Raw genomic sequence first — 19,920 nt, 5'->3', positions numbered from 1 at the left:
TTCTGTCAGCACCTGCACAACAACACACACGATGTGGTCGGGGCTGAGCACATAGTCAGCCAGTAAGAGGAGATTCCATCCACGAAAGAGACAATAACACTCAAGACGCAGCCACAACAGGAGAACCCACGTCACTCAAGCAGGGGCTTTCCTGGAGCACCCAGTTCAGGAGGTCTGAGAGCCTGCGCCACTGGGTCCCACAAAACAACTACCACATGAGACCATGCCACCAAGCCTGGGAGGTGCAGCAGTCTGACCTAACACATAGAAACAAAAACAAAGGGACAAAAATGGGGAGACAAAAACAATTCCCAAATGAAAGAAAGGGAGGAATCGCCAGAAAAAGACCTAAATGAAATGGAGGCAAGCAGTTTGTCAAATAAAGAATTCAAAGTAATGGTAATAAGGGCGCTTAAACAACCCAGTGAGAATTACAAGCAACTTAATAAGAATTATAACGGACTTAATGATAGCTACACCAACATGAAAAGAGAAGTTGAAACAATAAGTAATAACCAATTGGAAACGAGGAATGACATAGCTGAAATAATGAACACCCTGGAAGGATTCAATAGTAGACCAAAAGAAGCTAAGGACCGAATCAGCAAATTAGAAGACAAGGTAGAAAAAACAAACACCCATTCAGAGCAGCAAATGGAAAAACATAATTAAAAAGCAGGAGGAGAGTTTAAGGGAGTTTTGGGACAACATGAAATGTAACAACATTCGCATCATAGATTGGTAGAATCAACATTATTAAAATGTCCATCCTACCCAAAGCAATCTATACATCCAATGCAATCCCTATTAAAATGCCAATGGCATATTTCACAGATCTAGAACAAATACTCCAAAAGTTTATATGGGACCAAAAATGAGCCTGAATAGTGACAGCAATCTTGAGAAAGAAGAACAAAATTGGAGAAATCACAGTACCAGATATCAAGTTATACTACAAAGCCACTGTACTCAAAACAGCATGGTACTGGCACAAGAAAAAGCATATCGATCAATGGAACAGAGAACCCAGAAAGCGACCCAAGCCATTATACTCAATTAATATTTGACAAAGGAGGCAAGAGCATGCAGTGGAGTAAAGACAGTCTTTTCAATAAATGATGCTGGGAAAACTGTACAGGTCCATGCCAAGAAAATAAATAAAATAAAATGAACTAGACCACTAACTTACACCATACACAAGAATAAACTCAAAATGGATAAAAGACTTAAATGTAAGTTGTGAAATCATAAAAATCTTAGAAGAAACCACAGGCAGCAAAATCTCAGACATCTCTCGTAGCAATATGTTTACCGATACATCTCCTAGGGCAGTGGTCGGCAAACTCATTAGTCAACAGAGCCAAATATCAACAGTACAACGATTGAAATTTCTTTTGAGAGCCAAATTTTTTAAACTTAAACTATATAGGTAGGTACATTGTTATTAACTTAATTAGGGTACTCCTAAGCTGGCCTTTGCTAAAAACGTCCTCAATCTGATTGAGGTACGTTCGCTGAGGTCGGCCCCTTCCAACTCTCCCATCCACACTCGTCTTGAGTACTTGTTTCATCTATCTCCTTTCTGAAAACCGACTTCTGCGCATGGGCCACGAAGTTTCCATCGCACTGTACATGTGTGCCCGCACGTGGTATTTTGTGGAAGAGCCACACTCAAGGGGCCAAAGAGCCGCATGTGGCTCGCAAGCCGCGGTTTGCCAACCACTGTCCTAGGGCAAAGGAAACTAAGAAGAAAATAAACAAGTGGAACATCAAAATAAAAAGCTTCTGTACAGCAAAAAAAACCATCAACAAAATGAAAAAAGAGCCCACTGCATGGGAGAACATATTTACCAACTATACATCAGATAAGGGCTTAATTTCCAAAATACATAAAGTACTCATACACCTCAACAAAAGAAAGACAAACAATGCAATCAAAAAATGGGCAGAGGACCTAAATAGACACTTCTCCAAAGAGGACATACAAATGGCCAAGAGACATGAAAAAATGTTCAACATCACATCACCAGAGAGATGCAAATTAAAACAATAGTGAGATACCATCTATCAGAATGGCTGTCATCAACAAACAACAAGTGCTGGAGAGGATGTGGAGAAAGGGGAACACTAGTTCACTGCTGGTGGGAATCCAGACAGGTGCAGCCACTGTGGAAAACAGTATGGAGTTTCCTCAAAAAATTAAAAATGGAACTGCCATTTGACCTAGTGATCCCACTTCTAGGAATATATCCTAAGAAACTCCAAACACCTATCAGAAATAATATATGCGCCCCTATGTTCATAGCAACGCAATTTATAATAGTTAAGATCTGGAAACAGCCCACGTGCCCATCAGCAGTAGATGAGTGGGTAAAAATGCTGTGGTACATTTACACAATGGAATGCTATATGCAGCAGTAAAAAAGAAGGAACTCTTACCATTTGCAACAACATGGATGGACCTTGAGAGTATTATGCTGAGCGAAATAAGCCAGTCAGAGAAAGACAAGTATCACATGATCTCACTCAAATGTAGAATCTAATGAACAAAATAAACTGATGAACAAAATAGATCCAGAGACACAGAAGCACGGAACAGTCTGATGGATTTCAGAGGGAAGGGGTGGGTGGGTGGGGGAGAGAGAGATTAACTGGGGAACTTATATGCATGTATGCACAGCCCATGGACACAGACAACAGTATGGTGAAGGCCTGGGAGGGGCAGGTACTGAGTAGAGGGGGTCAATGGGGGAAAAATAAAAACAAAGGGGACATCTGTAATACTTTCAACAAGATAAATGAAAAATAAATCTCAAAACTCCCATTGAAACATGACCCTGTATCATTACCCTGTATTTGGAATGCACAGCGCCCTGGAGTCCTGTTTCGTTTTTCAAATAGAGCTGGACTTTTCCAGTGCGTGAGATGCCCCTTCCCATCCACTCTCTGCTAAAAGTCCCCAAGCAGCAGCGGTGGGGACACAGTCCACATTGTGCCCCATATAAGCTGTAGGAAAAGGAAGCCAGCTTTCTTTTAAGCAGGAAGAGCTTTCTTTTAAGCTGGAATTTTAAAATTCCAAAGGGAATGAAAGGTCAAGGCAGAAATTAAGGGAGAGAGAAGTGGGTCATGACTAGCGAGGAGCTGGGGAAGCATGGAAAAGGGAGGGGCCATCAGGAATACAAGGTGGCGGAGAGGAGAGACCAAAAGGGAAGGAGGGAAAAGCTCCAGAACTGAGGAAGAATAAGGACGAGAAACCACTATCGCGCATGTGCGTAACTGGTCCCATTCTTCACATTCCATCCTTTTCATCTCCTTGTGTCTTTCTTCTACAAAGGAGTGTAGACATTTAAGTTTTTATCAATCAAATCTCTTATCTCCTCACCCAAGTAGGTCTACAGTGAAAAACAACATCAAATGACTTTTCAAAACGAGTGAGTGTAACATCTTTGCTTCGGCCATTGTCTGAGCAATCTCAGATGCTTAGGATGCCCCCTCGCTCCCACACTCACGTGAGCTTTAAACATTTCTAACTTCAAACAGCACCGCTACCTTCACATGTGCCTGATAAACTCGATAAACTCAGAGTCTTCAGGGACTGCTATTACCCAACCTTCAGGGGCCACCTCAGTCCATCCCCGCTGTGTCCTAGATGCTCCCATTCCTCTCAAACTCCCCCCCACCCCGCCCCCCGGGTAGCCATGAACAGATTTTCATACTATACCTTCAGTATGTACCCAAGAGCTCACTGCGCTAACATTCCTGGTCTTGGACCTGGACTCCCACAGCAGCCCCCAAAGCTCACTCTCCACTCAGCACAGCGCACCCCCTGGCAGACTGAGCCGAGCGGCTCAGAATCTCCAGAGCAAACAGCGAGGTGCTGACCGTGGGTCCACTGGCCACGTCTGACCTGCCCCCTGCAAGACCCTCCCCGCCCCCACCTCCAGACGACGTGTTCCTGCCTAGTTCTCGAACGTGCCGGGTGTGCTTTTCACCTGATATCCAAAAGGCTCAGCCCCTCACTCCACCAAGGTCTCTGCTCAAGGGGGACTTACCAGGCCTTTCTGCGCCCCTTACAAAGGACAGCAAGCACCCCACCCAGGGTAGCCCCGACCTTCAGACCCCAGCACACATGCCACCACCTGACACGTACGGATTTACAGCTGGTCTCTCTTAAAACATAAGCCTTGTGAGGAGGGACCTTGTGTTGCTCTTCAGATGGCTCCTGACACATTATAAGCACTCAACAAACAGTGCTGAAAAAAATGAAAGAGCAGATCATGAAAGCGCAGAAAATCTCTCAGCACACTTCCTTAGCATATTTTAAAATACAGGTGAGGAACGTACAGTCAATGTGTGTCACAGTGCCAGCCTTCTCTTAATTCCACTCAACCTAAAGGGCAAACGTCAAGCGGGAGGTAACACTCACTGGCAAAAGCACAGGCACTCCAAGTTTTTTCCAGCAATGCCTTTCAAAAGTCACCAGATGGGGGCCTGCTTCATGAGAGCTCTGCTGGTCGGATCCGTGGGTTTGTGAGTCTCTATCTGTGTGTACATCTACCTCTTCACCTTCTTCAAGGGCCATGACAACAGGATGCATATGGAAGAGCCAATGTATTATCTGATCAAGCCTTCAAGATAAAAAAAGTCACCAGCCCCACTCTAGGTTATGTATCAACTGGTTTTAATATGCTTGTGTTTTAAAATAGGGAAGTGTCAAACTCTAGCTTGCACCAAAAACCAACCAACCAACAAACTTTTTAAAGGAATAACTCGATTTCCTCTCTCTTTCCATGAAACCTGGGAAAATCATCACCATTATCTATGGAACCCCAGCTTACTAAAATCAAACCTTTCTGTACAACCTGAAGCTTAAAGGCTCTTTCCCTTGCCCGATGGATGCCACAGCCGGTCTGTTCACGTGACTGAGTCCTTGGAATGAGCCCCTGTCCCCCTGTCCTCCCGAGCAGCAGGGGGTCACACAGGGAGAGACAAACACCCAATGACCTGACCACAAGGCCCACTCGGCCGGAGCTTACCACTTCATCCTCGGTCCAGCACTTTTCGATCAGCTTAGGCACGGGCTTCTTGACCAGGCGCTGCAGGGCTTTGCCGGCATCATATCCGCTTTCGTGTAGCTAAACAACAACAGTTTTAGTTAGTTAACTGAACAAAGAACAGCGGGAAGCACATCAACAAGGGGAAGCCCCGCGTTTACTCGACTAGCAGGACTGCTAACTGGGCACAGACTCAATCATCTCAGTCAGCAGGATCATTTGCTCCTACTCAGACACCCTTCCAGGTCCAGCTGTTCTGAGGGTGACAGGTAGGGCAGGGAACCTCTGGGCAATGATAGGAATAGAATTAAGAACAATAACAAATATTTACTAAACAGCTGGCCATCCCATGCACTCATTATTTTTCTTAATCCTACAAGGAAGGTATTCTCGAATTTAATCTTACGGGATGGGCACTATTATCATCCCATTTCACAGATGAGGGCACTAAGGCAAAGAAAGGTCGAGTAAAGGTGCTCACCACACTAAGCCAGTAGGCAATAGAGCCAAGAGACTCAAACCCAGCTAAGGTGATCCTTACTCTGTCCCATTCTCCCCAAAGCACCCTAACAACATTCTAGAATCTAGAGTCTAGAATCAGTGATGGCGAACCTATGACACCTCTGACACGCGAACTCATTTTTTTGGTTGATTTTTCTTTGTTAAATGGCATTTAAATATATAAAGTAAATATCAAAAATATAAATCTTTGTTTTACTATGGATGCAAATATCAAAAAATTTCTATATGTGACACGGCACCTGAGTTAGGTTCAGGTTTTTCAAAATGCTGACACGCCGAGCTCAAAAGGTTCGCCATCACTGGTCTAGATTATGCTCTTTCTCTTAAGTCTTTAAACTGCAGTAATTTCACTAAAAAAAATTCAGGTACCTGAAATGTCAGAGCTTTTTAAAGAAACAAATAATTTCGTAACCGTATACTAACATTTCAGTACGTATGAATGAAGATGCTAGTTTATCTACACATTCTAATGAACTTTCCTCACTCCATATCCTTTTTGAGCCCAGGCAGTGCCTGGCGCCACGGACCCCTCTGTCTCTGGCTTGCTTCCTGTGACCCTACCCACTCCTGGTCCCCAAGTGTCAACTTGCAGACAGTGGAGAGAAGCAGCAGGCAGGAAGATCCTCGTGCTCAATCTACCTTTCCACAGTGCGGCCATTCCTCCAAAACTCTCACTGGAAATCTGATCTATTTCTCTGATACAAGAGTCTGTCTTGGCTAAGACTTGTACCTCTGATGCCTACCACAGTCTGCAGCATAAGGTGATGCAGAAGAAATACTAGTTAAATTAATCACTAAATGCCTTTAACTAGTGTCCCTAGGTAGCCTGAACCCAAATCTAAACTTCCATTTACTTGAATTCATTCTGCCCTCCGTTGACTGAGCAGCTATTACACCCAGGCACTGTACTAGACCCCCTGGGGATGCAGCAGCAAACAAAACAGGCAGAGGCATCCCTGCCCTCAGGGAGTGGAACTCTAATCTTTTCATCTGTGCTTCACCACCTTATTTGAACAAACCACTGGTATTTGCGGAACACTCAGTACAAGTAAGTCACAAACCTTATTAGGTCACAGTTTTTATTTCCAGAAAACTGACAAACTAGTGGGGATGTGTTATGAGGACACAACACATACAGGATGACAATATCAAGTAGGCTGTAGGAACTACTATCATCCAGGTGTAGGCAAAGAGCTGTGGCCTCCCAAAAGGAGAGAGCCCGAGTTTCTTCTCTTTAGTAGAAGGGTCTCAGAAGGGGGTCCAGACTGCCTTACTAGCGCCAGGGCTGGGCCAAAGCCTGTGATCAATATTTGTTGAATGAAATAAATATTTCACAAATACTCATTCATGGAAACAGAATGTTTTATATATTAAAATGTCCAGAGCATTCTCACAGTTTAGAGGTCCCCAATTTATTTTAAATCCAGACTGTGCAAAGATCAAGGCTATATGTTAATTATAACAATAAGCCGACTACCTTAAAACAAGACAAAACGCGAATGCTGGATCTTGTTTTGGTGGCGGTACAGTACGCAGGGATGAAGGAGCAAGGAAATGGATGCTAGGTATTAGCTTATGTATTTTTATAAAATTTAGCATTAGACTACTTTGAAAAGAATATACTATACTAAATAAACAAACTAAATACTCAAAGTTCTGTATTTTGCAAATGCTTGAAAACTATCTAGTCTTCTTTCATAAGTGTAAAATAAAGTTAGATTTTTAGGGTCTGCCTAATATCCAGACCAAACAAGTATGTGCCAAATCCTATAATATAATGAGGATCTATAAAGAGCTTAATTGGAACTCGTGATTGGAACTGAATAAAAGGAAAAATTGCATGCTTATTTAATTTTTTAAAAAGCACACATTTTAGTGATAATTTGAAATCAATTCTAGTTGATCAAATTATAAATTCTTAAGAAAAAGCTCATGGCAAACAAACATTTTACAAAAGGTAATTACAGTATATGGGGTAATTACAAGGAGTGATGAAAAACTGGACTTTGGAGCCAGAATATGGATTCAAATTCTAGCTCTACTGCTTACCAGGTGTGTGACCTCGGCAAGGTACTTACCCCTCTTTGGGCCCCCATTTTGTCACCTTTAAAAATTAGTGTAATAATAGACCTAGCTCTCAGGGCTCTTGTGAGGATACCAAATGCATGTAAGTTGCTAGGACTGTATAGCACAGAGTATGCTAAGTGAGTGCTGCCATGTATTTTTAATAGGAAAGAGAAAAAAGAAAGGGAGTGGTCTCATATCAATTTTCATCCATTTTCTAGAGAGTAGCCTTCTCAGATACAGAGAAAGTACTGTGTCCAGGTGGTGTGGCTCAGTGGTTGAGAGTCAACCCATGAACCAGGAGATCACGGTCCGAGGTCTGATGCCCTGGTTACCAGCTCAATCCCCACTGTGGGGTATGCAGGAGGCAACTGATCAATGATTGTCTCTCATCACTGATGTTTCTCTCTCTCCCCCTCTCCCTTCCATTCTCTGAAATCAATAATAATAATAAAAATACACATATTAAAAAAGAATTGTTAAACTATAAACAAAAACCACTTATGTTTCACCTAATTACTCATGTTAATAATTTACAAAATTTGATTAAAACTCTGGTTCAGCACACAGAAATTTTTTTCAAAATTTTAAACCTTCTATGGCTGATAATAGGCAAGTCCTCATGAGAACATAAATGCCACTGCAAAAGTGAACGAGAGACTGAAGCACAACCCAATGTCACTGCTCCCGCTGACATGCCTGCCTCTCAGTGAAATGCAGAGCTGTAAGCGATAGCTCGGAGCAAGGTTTTGAATAACTTACTGCGCGCGTGTCTGCGGTTGTCCCATGTAGCAGAGAGGCTGACTCCTGCTGGCAGGACCCCTTCAGTTAAATTTCTAGTGAGGTGCTTACTAGTCTTAGAGAAAGAGGCATTTCCTCCTAAACATAGCCCAGCATGCCCGCCTTCTTTACAAATCTTGATTTGAGATCACACTTTCCCTTGAAGAAGCTGCTGCAATTTCTGCGGTAACCTGAGCTTCCTTCCGCTACTCTGATCTCTAAATAGTGGAAACGCCTCCCTTTTATTTGATCTACTGTCCTATTAAAATAGTCCTATTTCTGAAAATATTACATTCCATAACATAAACCCAATAAATACTTAGAGTGTCTACCTCTCCCACTTCTACACAAAGACACATTTGAAAAGGAAAAGGAGTATTGACCAACAGTGATGAGATCTGCATGGAACACACAGGCAGGGAACACTGCTGTCAGCAATCACACAGCGAGGCCAGCACGAAAGCTCAGTCACGGGCTTGCCGGCATGCCCTCTCCCTCTTACAAGGGAACCAAATGGAACCTTTCTAAATAGTCACCTCCTTCTTCCTTTTGTGTAAAAATACATACATATATTTTTAATCCTCACCCGAGGATATGTTTATTAATTTTACAGAGAGGAACAGCGATCAGTTGACTCCCATAAGCACCCCAACGGGGGATTGAACTTGCAACCTAGGTATGTGTCCTGACCTGGAATCAAACCCGCAACCTTTTTGTTATATGGATGATGCTCCAGCCAACTGAGACACCTGGCCGGGGCAGTCACCTTCTTCTTAATGTTAAAAACATTTCTTTCCACTTTCCAGGAATGCTGGCTGAGGAAATTCTGAGAGCTTTACAGAAGTACCTTAGTTATATTTTACTAAACATATGTGTTTTACATACTAAAGGTGTTATGGTCCACATAGCTTCATAAGAATAAAGATTATCTGTTGAGCACTTTGGGGAGATTACTGGAGTTCAGGATACCCTTCAAGCTTACCACAAATATTCACTGAGTGTCACACTGTTCCAGATACTATTCTAGGTCCTGGGGATAGACACGGCTGTGAACATCAGAAATGCAAAATGGAGACGGGTAACATGTGCGCAACAGTTTAAAGTAGCAGTTGCCAACCTTTCGGACCTCATGGACCACTGGTTGGCGACCGCTGGTTCAAAGTACTGGTTTCATATGACATCTAACTAGATGTCAGATCCATACGCTAGGTTCCTAAAAGGCTGGGTTTACCTACTGTCTTTGCTTGATGCGTCAGGCACAAGCAAACCCTTCTTGAAAGGAGTTTGTTTTCTATGTGATTGTGAAGATTTTCGTTCTTCAGACTAGGGCCCAAATAATGTTTGAGGAAGAGCTAAGCCGGATATTTCAACTCTATTCTTCATGTAAATTAGAGTTTGCTGTTTACCTAATACCGGCTATCTTAAATCTGCAAAAATTGTCATTACAAACATTCCCCTCTAATACAGCATCTAGCTCTGAAGAATTAGAATAATTTCATCTCGTGAAAAACATGATGTGGGTTTCAAATGTTAACCAACTGGTCTTGCCCATACAGATGCATCTATACAGCCAGGAAACTCAGTTCAGGCTTCCCAGCACTGCTAAGCTAGTCCTTTCATGAGGATAAGCTTTTCTACCATTTCCCTAGAGAAACTGCAAAGCGGGGTGGGAGGGTGCGCCCTCAAATGCCTTACAGCTTCACTTTGTAGCCTTGGAAAGCAATTAAAGCAAGATAAACAAACTTGCCTGTCCATTTTGCAGCCGAGCCAGGCTGGTAAAATCTGGGATTAAGTGCAATTCTAATGTGGAGGATAGGGATCTGTACCATTTTGGAGCCACTGGGAAAAGATCATTGCAAAAAGCAGGGACCAATCAGCTTCCAATCTTCGCAAGCTACTGGGGGGAGAAGCACTTGGCTCACACCATCCCCATCCCTCTGCCAGTCATTCAGCACAATCCACTGCCTTCACATTCGTCTGCACAGGAGCGCGCGCGTGTGTCTAATCAGGGAAGCAAGGACTTGTCAATCTGCTTCCACGTGACTGAACTGCAGGGCTGCTCTGCTACACATGTCAACTCCATCGCCCCCTGAGGCACAGGGCAAGACCTGGGGAATCCGATCCACAATGGAAATGCTTCACCAATCCATGAGCCGCTCAAGTCACTCTTTCGTGGCCCTGTCCTCGTTCTGCGGGGCCTGCTCCATAGAATCCGCAGGTGGTGGCCTTTCATTCACCTTGAAAGAGCAAACAGGAGCCCTTCCCCCATCAGGTCTTGCCCACACAGCCCTGTCCCGCCACGCCACACCTCTGGTGCCAAGATCCAGTGGGACGTGCCAGGCTCAGAATGGCCTTCCATTCATTCAGTGAAGAGTTACTGAGCACCTCCTTCTTCCAGAAACTGTGCCAGCAAAGAGGGCAGGAAGGAACTCACAAAGCAGGCTTGCTTGGGGGTTTTGGTGCTAAAACAGCAACTTCTGAAACAAATTCCTGGTTTGGTTGCACTGTAACAAATGCAACCGCTGCACTGAGTCACAGAGAGCCAACCACACTGCCGGATATATAACTGGACCCACTCAGCCAGTTACACATAGACTTGCCCCAGCCGTGCCTTCCGTACCCTAGAGAACACAGCGCAGGATCTGAGTCTTGACAGCTGCTTCGTCACAAGCCAGCTGAGCTGAGGTTTTCATCTGTCCAATGGGCCTAACACCACCATCCCTCAGCTGTATCAAAGGACAATGGAAATCATTAAATGGGTCAAGGTGACAAGAGACTCCGAAATGTCAGAGGGCTATGAACTGTACAGTGGCATCCCCATGGGGAGTAATATTTCAGGTACACAGCCTCACCTAAGACTATTCAAACAGCCAGGGTTCAATCAAGCCAACACTGCTAGAGCCTGCACATCCTCCACTGTCTCCTGATAGCCTCTGACTTCATGTGATCAGCAGGAAGAAAGGATCATGCCACCAGAAGAAAAACACATTTCTGCATAATTGCCCAAGTTAAATCTGCTCCTCTCGCTCTGCCTGACAAATCATTCCCTGCTTATTACTTTCTATAATTTAATATATATAAGTGCTTTACTGGCAAGCTTCTCCAAAGAATAAATAATACTTAATGACTGCCTACAGTTTAATTAACTCATGATTGAACTTCTCATGGATTGCTATAAACATTAAATTATATCCTTCCTCAAAGCTATCATGATGGAAATCTTGTTTCAAGCTCTAACTCTCCTGCCTAAATAATTCTGAAATTTCAGCAAATCTGTATATTGGACAGAGAGGTGAGAGAATCAACCTTAATGCCTGGTTATAAAGTGTGTTATTTTATACAGTAAGGACGAGGCCTTAATTTAAATAAGATTGAAAATGTGCACATGCCCCAACACCTCATTTATATTACGGCAATCATTAAACATCTCTGGGGCTCGGGCAGCCTTATTAGCATAAACTGCGTATTACCACAAGGTTTCAGGTTTCCACTCTGGCTTCTCATTTTAGCTGCCATTTTCTGTCTGTGTGATGTTGCAAATAAATTTTCCTTTTGGCATGGCTCAGCTGTCAGGCACCTCTGTTCTATAATGAACCCATGAATTACATCTCCCTGCTCTGACATCTCTGCTCTCACACATCAAAATATTGTTCTTCAATTGTAATTTATAACTTAATTTAAATGTCTCTTTTACGGTGACCTTTTTAGATCAAATGGCATTGCGTCTGGCAGTTTCTAGTAGACCAAAGCATCTTTTTACAATTACAGCTATTATAACTGTAGAAAAAGCCTATCTGAATTAGATTGCAATCACGCTAAATATTAAATAATTGCAATCCATTAAGAACAGTAGATTTCAAGTTTTTTACTCTGCAAAATATGCTGTTTATTTGCAAGAAACTGCCAAAATAACTTAGAAAGGAAAAAAATTTGGATTTAGAAGAGATCTTGAAATCCTCTCTGTAGTTTTAATTATTTCAACCACTGACATAAATTGACAAAAATCTTGCCAAAATCTGTTCCAGACAAAACTTAAATTTTTTTTTCTCATAATACATGATTCACAGGTGTCAATTGACCTAGTACCAAGCTCAAAATATAACACAGATCTACGCTAAGGAACTATAACTAAAATTAAGCACAGTATTTATTTTTGTTGGCCACTGTCATCCCAAATAATAACATAAGCACTAGAGAGGCTAGATTTGGGTAAATATTCGTATGGGAGCACATTTTAGAGATAATGGCAAAGACAAGAAATGTACTTGCTGAGAGTAAGGGATGAGGGAAAGATCCAGTTAATCTGCAGAAGGAAATACAGTTGCTGACCAACCCTCCCTCCAATACTGAGTAACTACAGTGTTCAGGAAGCATGCCAGCCCCTAGAGCAGGGTGGGGAATGCCCAACCCTCCTTATAAGACCCACGAAATCCTTTGGTCTGGCCCTGCCAAGGCCTTAGGAGTGAGTTAATTAAATGCTTGACCAAATATAGCGGGCTAATTTTTAAGTTGATAATTTTGTATGGCCTGTGAATGATGCTATAAATACCCGAATGGCCCTTGGCAGAAAAATGGTTCCCCACACCTGCCCCAGAGTCACAGAGGCGATAGGAGGGGGGACCGAAGTTGGCCGAGCATCCGATGTGCTAGGAACTGTATGAGGTCTTTGTGTGATTTCGTCATTCCTCGCACTACTCTTTACGGCAAGAGAACTAAAGACCAGACGAAAAACAGGAAGGTTCAGTATCTGGCTTGAGGCCACGCTTCCCTAAGGAAGCAGCAGAGAGAGGGTTCTCACATTAACCCATGTTCTAGAAAGAAGACAAGGCTCAGTCCTGGAGCAGCGCAGGATGGCGACCTGTGGTCGCGAGGGGCTCGGGGCTTTCAGCTGCGGTGACACAGCAAGCACATTGTCACTGTTCCTTTCGGGAACCAGCTCAGAGAAGAGGAAACACTCACACATAAAATAACAACATTAACGCAATCATGAAAATATAGAAAACCAATGAACGCTGGCTGACTGGGTGACATTTACTGTCTTGAAAAACCAAGATGACCTCACAGAGCAGGTTCTGAAAAGCTGCAATCAGTATAATATGACTAACCTTGGCTGTACTCAAAATAAGGAAAAATCCAGATGGAGGACAGAAGAAACACCGAAAGTTGTTAAAGATACGCAAGAGGCTAGAGTTAAAGGCAACAAAAACAGGGTTATGATCCTGAACACAGTTTTTCAGCAACTTACCACATAGAGATAACAGGAACTATTACAACAGTCAATGTAAGGAACAAGAAAAAAGGAAAAACAAGAAATAAAAGGTTATTCAACCTAGACTAGAAAAGCCAAACAAGGAAGCACTAATCTGAGCCGGAGAGAATGAAGGGAGGGTGGAAACAGGAGACTGACGATCTATGGAGAAGAGACAAGAAGACGACAACACCTTTGAAGAAGATTCCTATGAGGAAGAATCTGTAATTCTAGAAAGTGAAAGCCGCGCGGAAAGTATTGGGAAGAAATAAACCACCAGGGTGGATGGGATACCATAGAACTATTTCAAGCCACAGAGACTGAATCCGCCATAATCCTAACAAGGTATGTCAACAAATATAGAAAACAAAACGATGGACTATAGATGGGAAATGTCCAAAATACATCCTAAACCTTAAGAAAGGAGATGTCAAGAAGTGCAGTAAATATAGGATTACCCTGTCCTCAAGTTTAAATTATAATGTATATAAATGTATGACAGGGCATGCTTATTAATCTGTAGGTGATAACCTTATTTACCTCATAAAGCTGTTGTGAAGACTACGTGAATTCATTCATAAAAAGCACTTAAACTTTTGCCTAACATATAAGCACTAGATAACAAATATATTTTAATTTTATTATTGTTATTAATTTTATTGTTAATGACACCAGGCAGCTGACCAATAGTTGATATCTATTAAAATGGAAAGAACAGTGATAAACTTAAGGTCCTGTGCCTAGTTCAAAATTCAGTCAAAAAGCTGAGGGTGGCCCTAACCGGTTTGGCTCAGTGGGTAGAGCGTCGGCCTGCAGACTGAAGGGTCCCAGGTGCGATTCCGGTCAAGGGCATGTACCTGGGTTGTGGGCACATCCCCAGTAAGGGGCGTGCAGGAGGCAGCTGATCAATGTTTCTCTCTCATCGATATTTCTAACTCTCTATCCCTCTCCCTTCCGCTCTGTAAAAAATTAATAAAGTATATTAAAAAAAAGCTGAGGATGAGAGAAAAATAGTTTAGCAAAGGCAAATATAAAAAATAAACAAACAAGGAAAAACACAAGAAAAAAAGCATGTTCCGTGCTTCATGAAAGCTCAGACTCTAACGAAATGATAAGCTTGTGGGAAAACCAAGGCTACTCCTTGCCGCTTTATGCTGATCAGATCTGGGGAGTGTTACTTTAATGGCGGCGCCATATTTTAAAAGACACAGTCCGGCCAGTGCGGCTCAGCTGACTGTCATTCTGTGCACTAAAAGGTTGCCGGTTCGATTCCCAGTCAGGGCACATGCCCGGGTTTAGGCTTAATCCCTGGTAGGGGGCATGCAGGAGGCAGCCTACTGATGTTTCTCTCTCTCTCTAAAAATCAATTAAAAATCTTAAAAAAAAAAAAAAAGTTAAAAGACATACAGATAAAGCTTACCAGAGGAGAAATAAAATGGCTATGTATAAAAATGGCTAGTATTTCACCATGGATGAAACTCAAAAAATTACCCTGTTAAAAGAAGCCAGTCACAAAATATCACATATTGTACAATTCCATTCAGATGAAGTGAGGAGTGACTAATGAGTACAGATTTCTTTTTGGGGTGATGAAAATGGTCCAAAATTGATTGTGATGCTGTTTATACAAGTCTGTGAACACACCAAAAGCCTTCAATTTGTACACTTTAAAGGGGTGAAATATATAGTATGTGAATTACATATCAATAAAACTATTATATAAAAAGGAGATAAAAGAAAGAAATGGCTCAAGAAACGTGAGAGTGGCTCACATGGAAAAGCAAAGTGGGGGCCACATCTGGGAACAGCTGCCTCGGAGCAGACATTTCAGTTAAATGACCACAGGTGAGCTCACTGCTGCAGTAAGTGATGAGGGCGCTGTCACCAGAGGTCACTGCTGAGTGGCCTTCTGTCTCCCCACCTGCTCCTGAGAAACTGTCGTGTTTAGAGGAAAGAATAAAGTGGGGCACAAAGTTCAACTTTAAATCAAGCTACAGATTATCTAAAAAGAAACAAAAGTACTAAAGCATTAAGTTTAAAAAGTCATCTTCATCTACATGAAACAAAAAGATTAAATCATGTATTTTATGTTATAAGTGTTGTTGCCTTCAGCTTTTGGACAGAAGTGAATCTATGAAGTTCTCAGGCCAAAAAGAGCCACAACGGTAAATTTCTAAACAAATACTTTTCAAAACAAAAGTCAAAAATTTTTCTGATTGGTCCAAGTATAATAAATTAAAACTCAAATTTACATATTATGATGCTGACAATCACGTTTCCGGGGATTGATTATGTCAAGAAACCTCAGCTGCCCGGTACCTTCTTCATCTTCACTTACTCTGTGTTTAACACGTGATGCACGGTTGGCTCCGATATCCTCTTGTAACATAAGTAAAACACGGTGTTTGCCAGGATTGATTTATATAAGGTACTCTTCTAAAATTACTGGATTTCCATAAAAAGGAAATCATATAGCATATCGACTTTTCCCATTACTGTTTTCAACATCAAAACCCTGAGAGAAAAACCACCATCCTATAACCCAGTGGTTCTCAACCTTCCTAATGCCGCGACCCTTTAATACAGTTCCTCATGTTGTGGTGACCCCCAATTTCATTGTTACAAATTAAACATAATTAAAGAATAGTGATTAATCACAAAAACAATATGTAATTATATGTGTTTTCCGATGGTTTTAAGCGACCCCTGTGAAAGGGTCGTTCAACCCCCAAAGGGGTCGCGACCCACAGGTTGAGAACCGCTGCTATAACAGCTTAATCATGACTGATCTGAATGGAAAAATAGTAAAAAGAGAAGACTGTAAGTAAAGGGTGTGGTGTGGAAAGAATGTCAAAAGACTCCTGATCATATTTTTAGACAAACTGTACTAAAAGGGCTCCTGGCAATGCCTTAATGGGAGCTGGAAAATACTTGGCATTCACTAAAGTCCTAAGCACTGCAGAGCTGATCCAGGGCCAGATGCTTCAGTGAAGTCCATTTTGATGAACAAATAGAAATTCTATAAACTTAATATTTTGGAATAAAGGAGAGAAAGATGAAAAATGATCCTTCGAATAGGCCTATCGGCATACCCTGCTATGACAACTTCACACCACCAAGTTCTGGGTGATCAAATGTGATTTGGATTTGAACCTGATTTATTTATTTATTTATTCAATCATTCAACAATTATTTAGTGCCTCTCTACCTCTGAGCTATGGCTCAGAAAACAAAGATGATTAATCAATGGTTAACAAACAGTGATAACCCTTTTTTTGAAGGAGCTGTGGATATGCATAAATAAGCAAACAAATATATACTCTCTTGAACATGTAAAAAGCTTAACCCAAATGTATAACAGCAATCCATATTTCAGGGAATAAAACTGTCCAGAAAGAGGTGAAATCCTTGCTGCATGATTACAAATTTTACACACACACACACACACACACACGTGAGCATATATGGATATTTAGTGTTAGTGAGAGAAGGTAAACATAAAAATGCAAATAAGTTTCTGAGAAAAATAAGTCATTGTAATAGGAAATGAGAAAGAATGAAATCCAATATCAATTTAGTAAAAATAAGTCAGCATGATATTTTCTAGAAAACCTTAGTCTGAAACTATAAGGCTCTGCTACAGTTTGTATGGATAAATTTAAAGGTCTATTTTGTAAAAGGTGCTTGCAGACCAGATAATAAATGCAAGCACCTAAAGATAGCTGAATTAATCCCATTAGAATGCTATCAGCCATCTATATGTCATATAGCATTATGTTTACAAAGTATATGTAAGCTGTAAGTGTACAGAGGGGCCTAGTAAAACCGCATATGAGAAAACAAATCTGGAACAGGATACACAGAAACACTTCTAAGATCTTCCAGAGGAGCATCGCTGCTTTGTCATATTTTAACATAATATTATTAACATAACATAAAATTGTTAATAAAGCAATTTTGCGTTTATAGATGAACACAATTTAAACTAGTAAAATATAACCGTGGCTGGTGTGGCTCAGTTGGCTGAGTGATGTCCCATGCACTGAAGGCTCACTGGTTCGATTCCCAGTCAGGGCACATGCCCAGGTTTCAGGCTGGATCTCCAGTGGTGGTGGGTGTGGAGGCAGCTGATCAGTCTCCCTCTCCCTCTCCCTTCCTCTCTCTCTAGAAATCAGTAAAAATGTATTTAAAAAAAAAGTCTTTTTTAAAAAAGTATCATATAATGAAACTTATCTTTGCCAACATACGTTAAGGAGTATGCCCACCGTCACTAGGAATACCCTCCTCTTTTGGTAAGAGAGGCCAACACATTTATTATATCTTCTTCCTCTACATCTTTTCGAAGCTGTTTTTATGTAAGTAAAAAGAAATACATTTTAACATGAATGAACAAATAACGCACAACTGTGTACCTAACTATTGTGAAAGTCATCTCTAGACCAAAGGTAAAAATAAGATCCTATATAATAAAAGCCTAATATACAAACTGTCTGACCGGGAGTTCGACCGCTCGCAATGATGTACGCTGACCACCAGGTGGTGGCAATGCGGCACTGGTAGCAGGCAGAAGTGGAGAGAGGGACCTTGGCGGGATGGTGGAGCAGGTGAGCGGATGGCGCCAGACCAAGGCAGGTGTGAGCCAGGGCCTGATCACCCCACAGATGGCGACCAAAGGTGGTGGGGGGGGGCAGGGCTGCCACCTGCTCCCAGGCACTGAGGGAGCCGGGGGAGGGGGGGGTCTTGACCGATTGTCTCGCAGATTGTGACCAGTGGCCGGCAGGCCCTGATTGCCTGCTCGGAACAGGGCCCTGGGCTGGGACGGGGAACTGGGGGTGGGTGGCGGTAACCAACCTCCCACGGTGCCTGGGCGGTGGGCTGCGACTCCCAGGCAGTGGGCTGCAACTTCTTGCCGGCTACCTGGGGGCAGGGGTGATGGGGGACGGAGGCAGGGTGAGAATGCGGGGTGTCCACCAAGCTCGCCCTCACTCTCCCTGCTACCCTCCCCTGGGAAGCCAGGGCTCGGGGCTACAGGGGCTGGTTGGGCTCCCCGTGGGTTCGTGCAGGAGCTGGTCTGCGAGGCCAGCCAGGAGAGAGTGCACTGCCTGCCTGGCTTTTGTGCAGTGCTACTCCACGTGGGGACTTGGGTGCCGTTACTCAGGTGAAGGGGGGTAAGCAGGGGCCTGGGGGCCCAGGTGCTGCCCAGGGCCCAGAGGTCAGCTGGGACCTCCCCTTCCACTCCAGATGCTTGCACTTCGATTGCTGGCCAGGCCTAGGGACTGCACCCATGCATGAATTTCATGCACCAGGCCTCTAGTATTTACATATTAACTATTTCTGTGTTCTCCAATGAGGGCTCTGCTATTAAGAATGTATACATGTGGCTCAAGTTTTATACAACCTGCAAATCATCTGCATTAAATTAAAATAGACTAAACACTGCAAACAAAGAGAGCTTGCCAGACTGGATAAAAAAGCAAGAAACAAGAACTAAAGTACCCAAGAGATGTACTTTAAATCAGCAGTTGCCAACCAGTGGTCGGTGAGGTCCAAAAGATTGGCGACCGCTGCTTTAAATTAAAAGAAAAAGCAATATTCATAATAAGAACCTGAAAGAAGATATACCATGCAGACAAGCATGAGAAAGCTAGTGTAGTTGTATTAATGTCAGACAAAACTGGATTCAAGACAGAGAGTATTACTAGACACCAAGAGAATCACACTAAAAAGGTAAAAGGGAGAATACACAGAGAAAGATACTTTATGAATGTTCAAATGTGACTAATGATACGAGGTTCCAATATATAAAGCCAAAACTAACAGAATCAAAAAGGGGAAATAACTAAATCCACAATGGTAGCTGAAGACTTTAATGCTTCTCTCTCAGTAACTGACATTACAACAAGATAAAAGAATTAGTAGGGCACAAAATATTTAAATAATAATATCAACCGTTTTAAACAAATACAATTATAGAACAGTATACCTAATAACTGCAGAATATACATCCATTACCAGTGCACATGGGACATTCATCAAGATAAATGACATGCTGAGCCAAGAAACACACGTCAATAGATTTCAAAAGACTGAAATCTTACTGGGTACTTTCTGACCACAACTGAACTAAATCAGAAGTCAATAAGAGAGAGAGAGAGACAGAGAGAGAGAGAGAGACAGAGAGAGACAGAGAGAGAGAGAGAGACAGAGAGAGACAGAGAGAGAAAGGAGGGGAAAGAAAAAAGGGAGAGGAAC

The 19,920-nt window shown here is 42.4% G+C and overlaps 1 protein-coding gene across 1 annotated transcript in view; it reads right to left on the bottom strand.

Moving 5' to 3' along the window:
- Positions 1-19,920, bottom strand: part of RERE (arginine-glutamic acid dipeptide repeats) — a 398,085-nt gene that overhangs the window by 87,435 nt on the left and 290,730 nt on the right. Inside the window, exon 11 of the mRNA XM_081087056.1 lies at positions 5,037-5,135. Within this exon, the coding sequence (XP_080943182.1) occupies positions 5,037-5,135 (99 nt within the window). The remainder of the gene's footprint in view (positions 1-5,036; positions 5,136-19,920) is intronic.

Source organism: Myotis nattereri (assembly GCF_964212035.1).
Source record: "Myotis nattereri genome assembly, chromosome: 3".
Taxonomy (NCBI): Eukaryota; Metazoa; Chordata; class Mammalia; order Chiroptera; family Vespertilionidae; genus Myotis; species Myotis nattereri.
The sequence above is the reverse complement of the archived record's forward strand: the minus strand, read 5'-3'. Positions and strand labels throughout refer to the sequence as shown.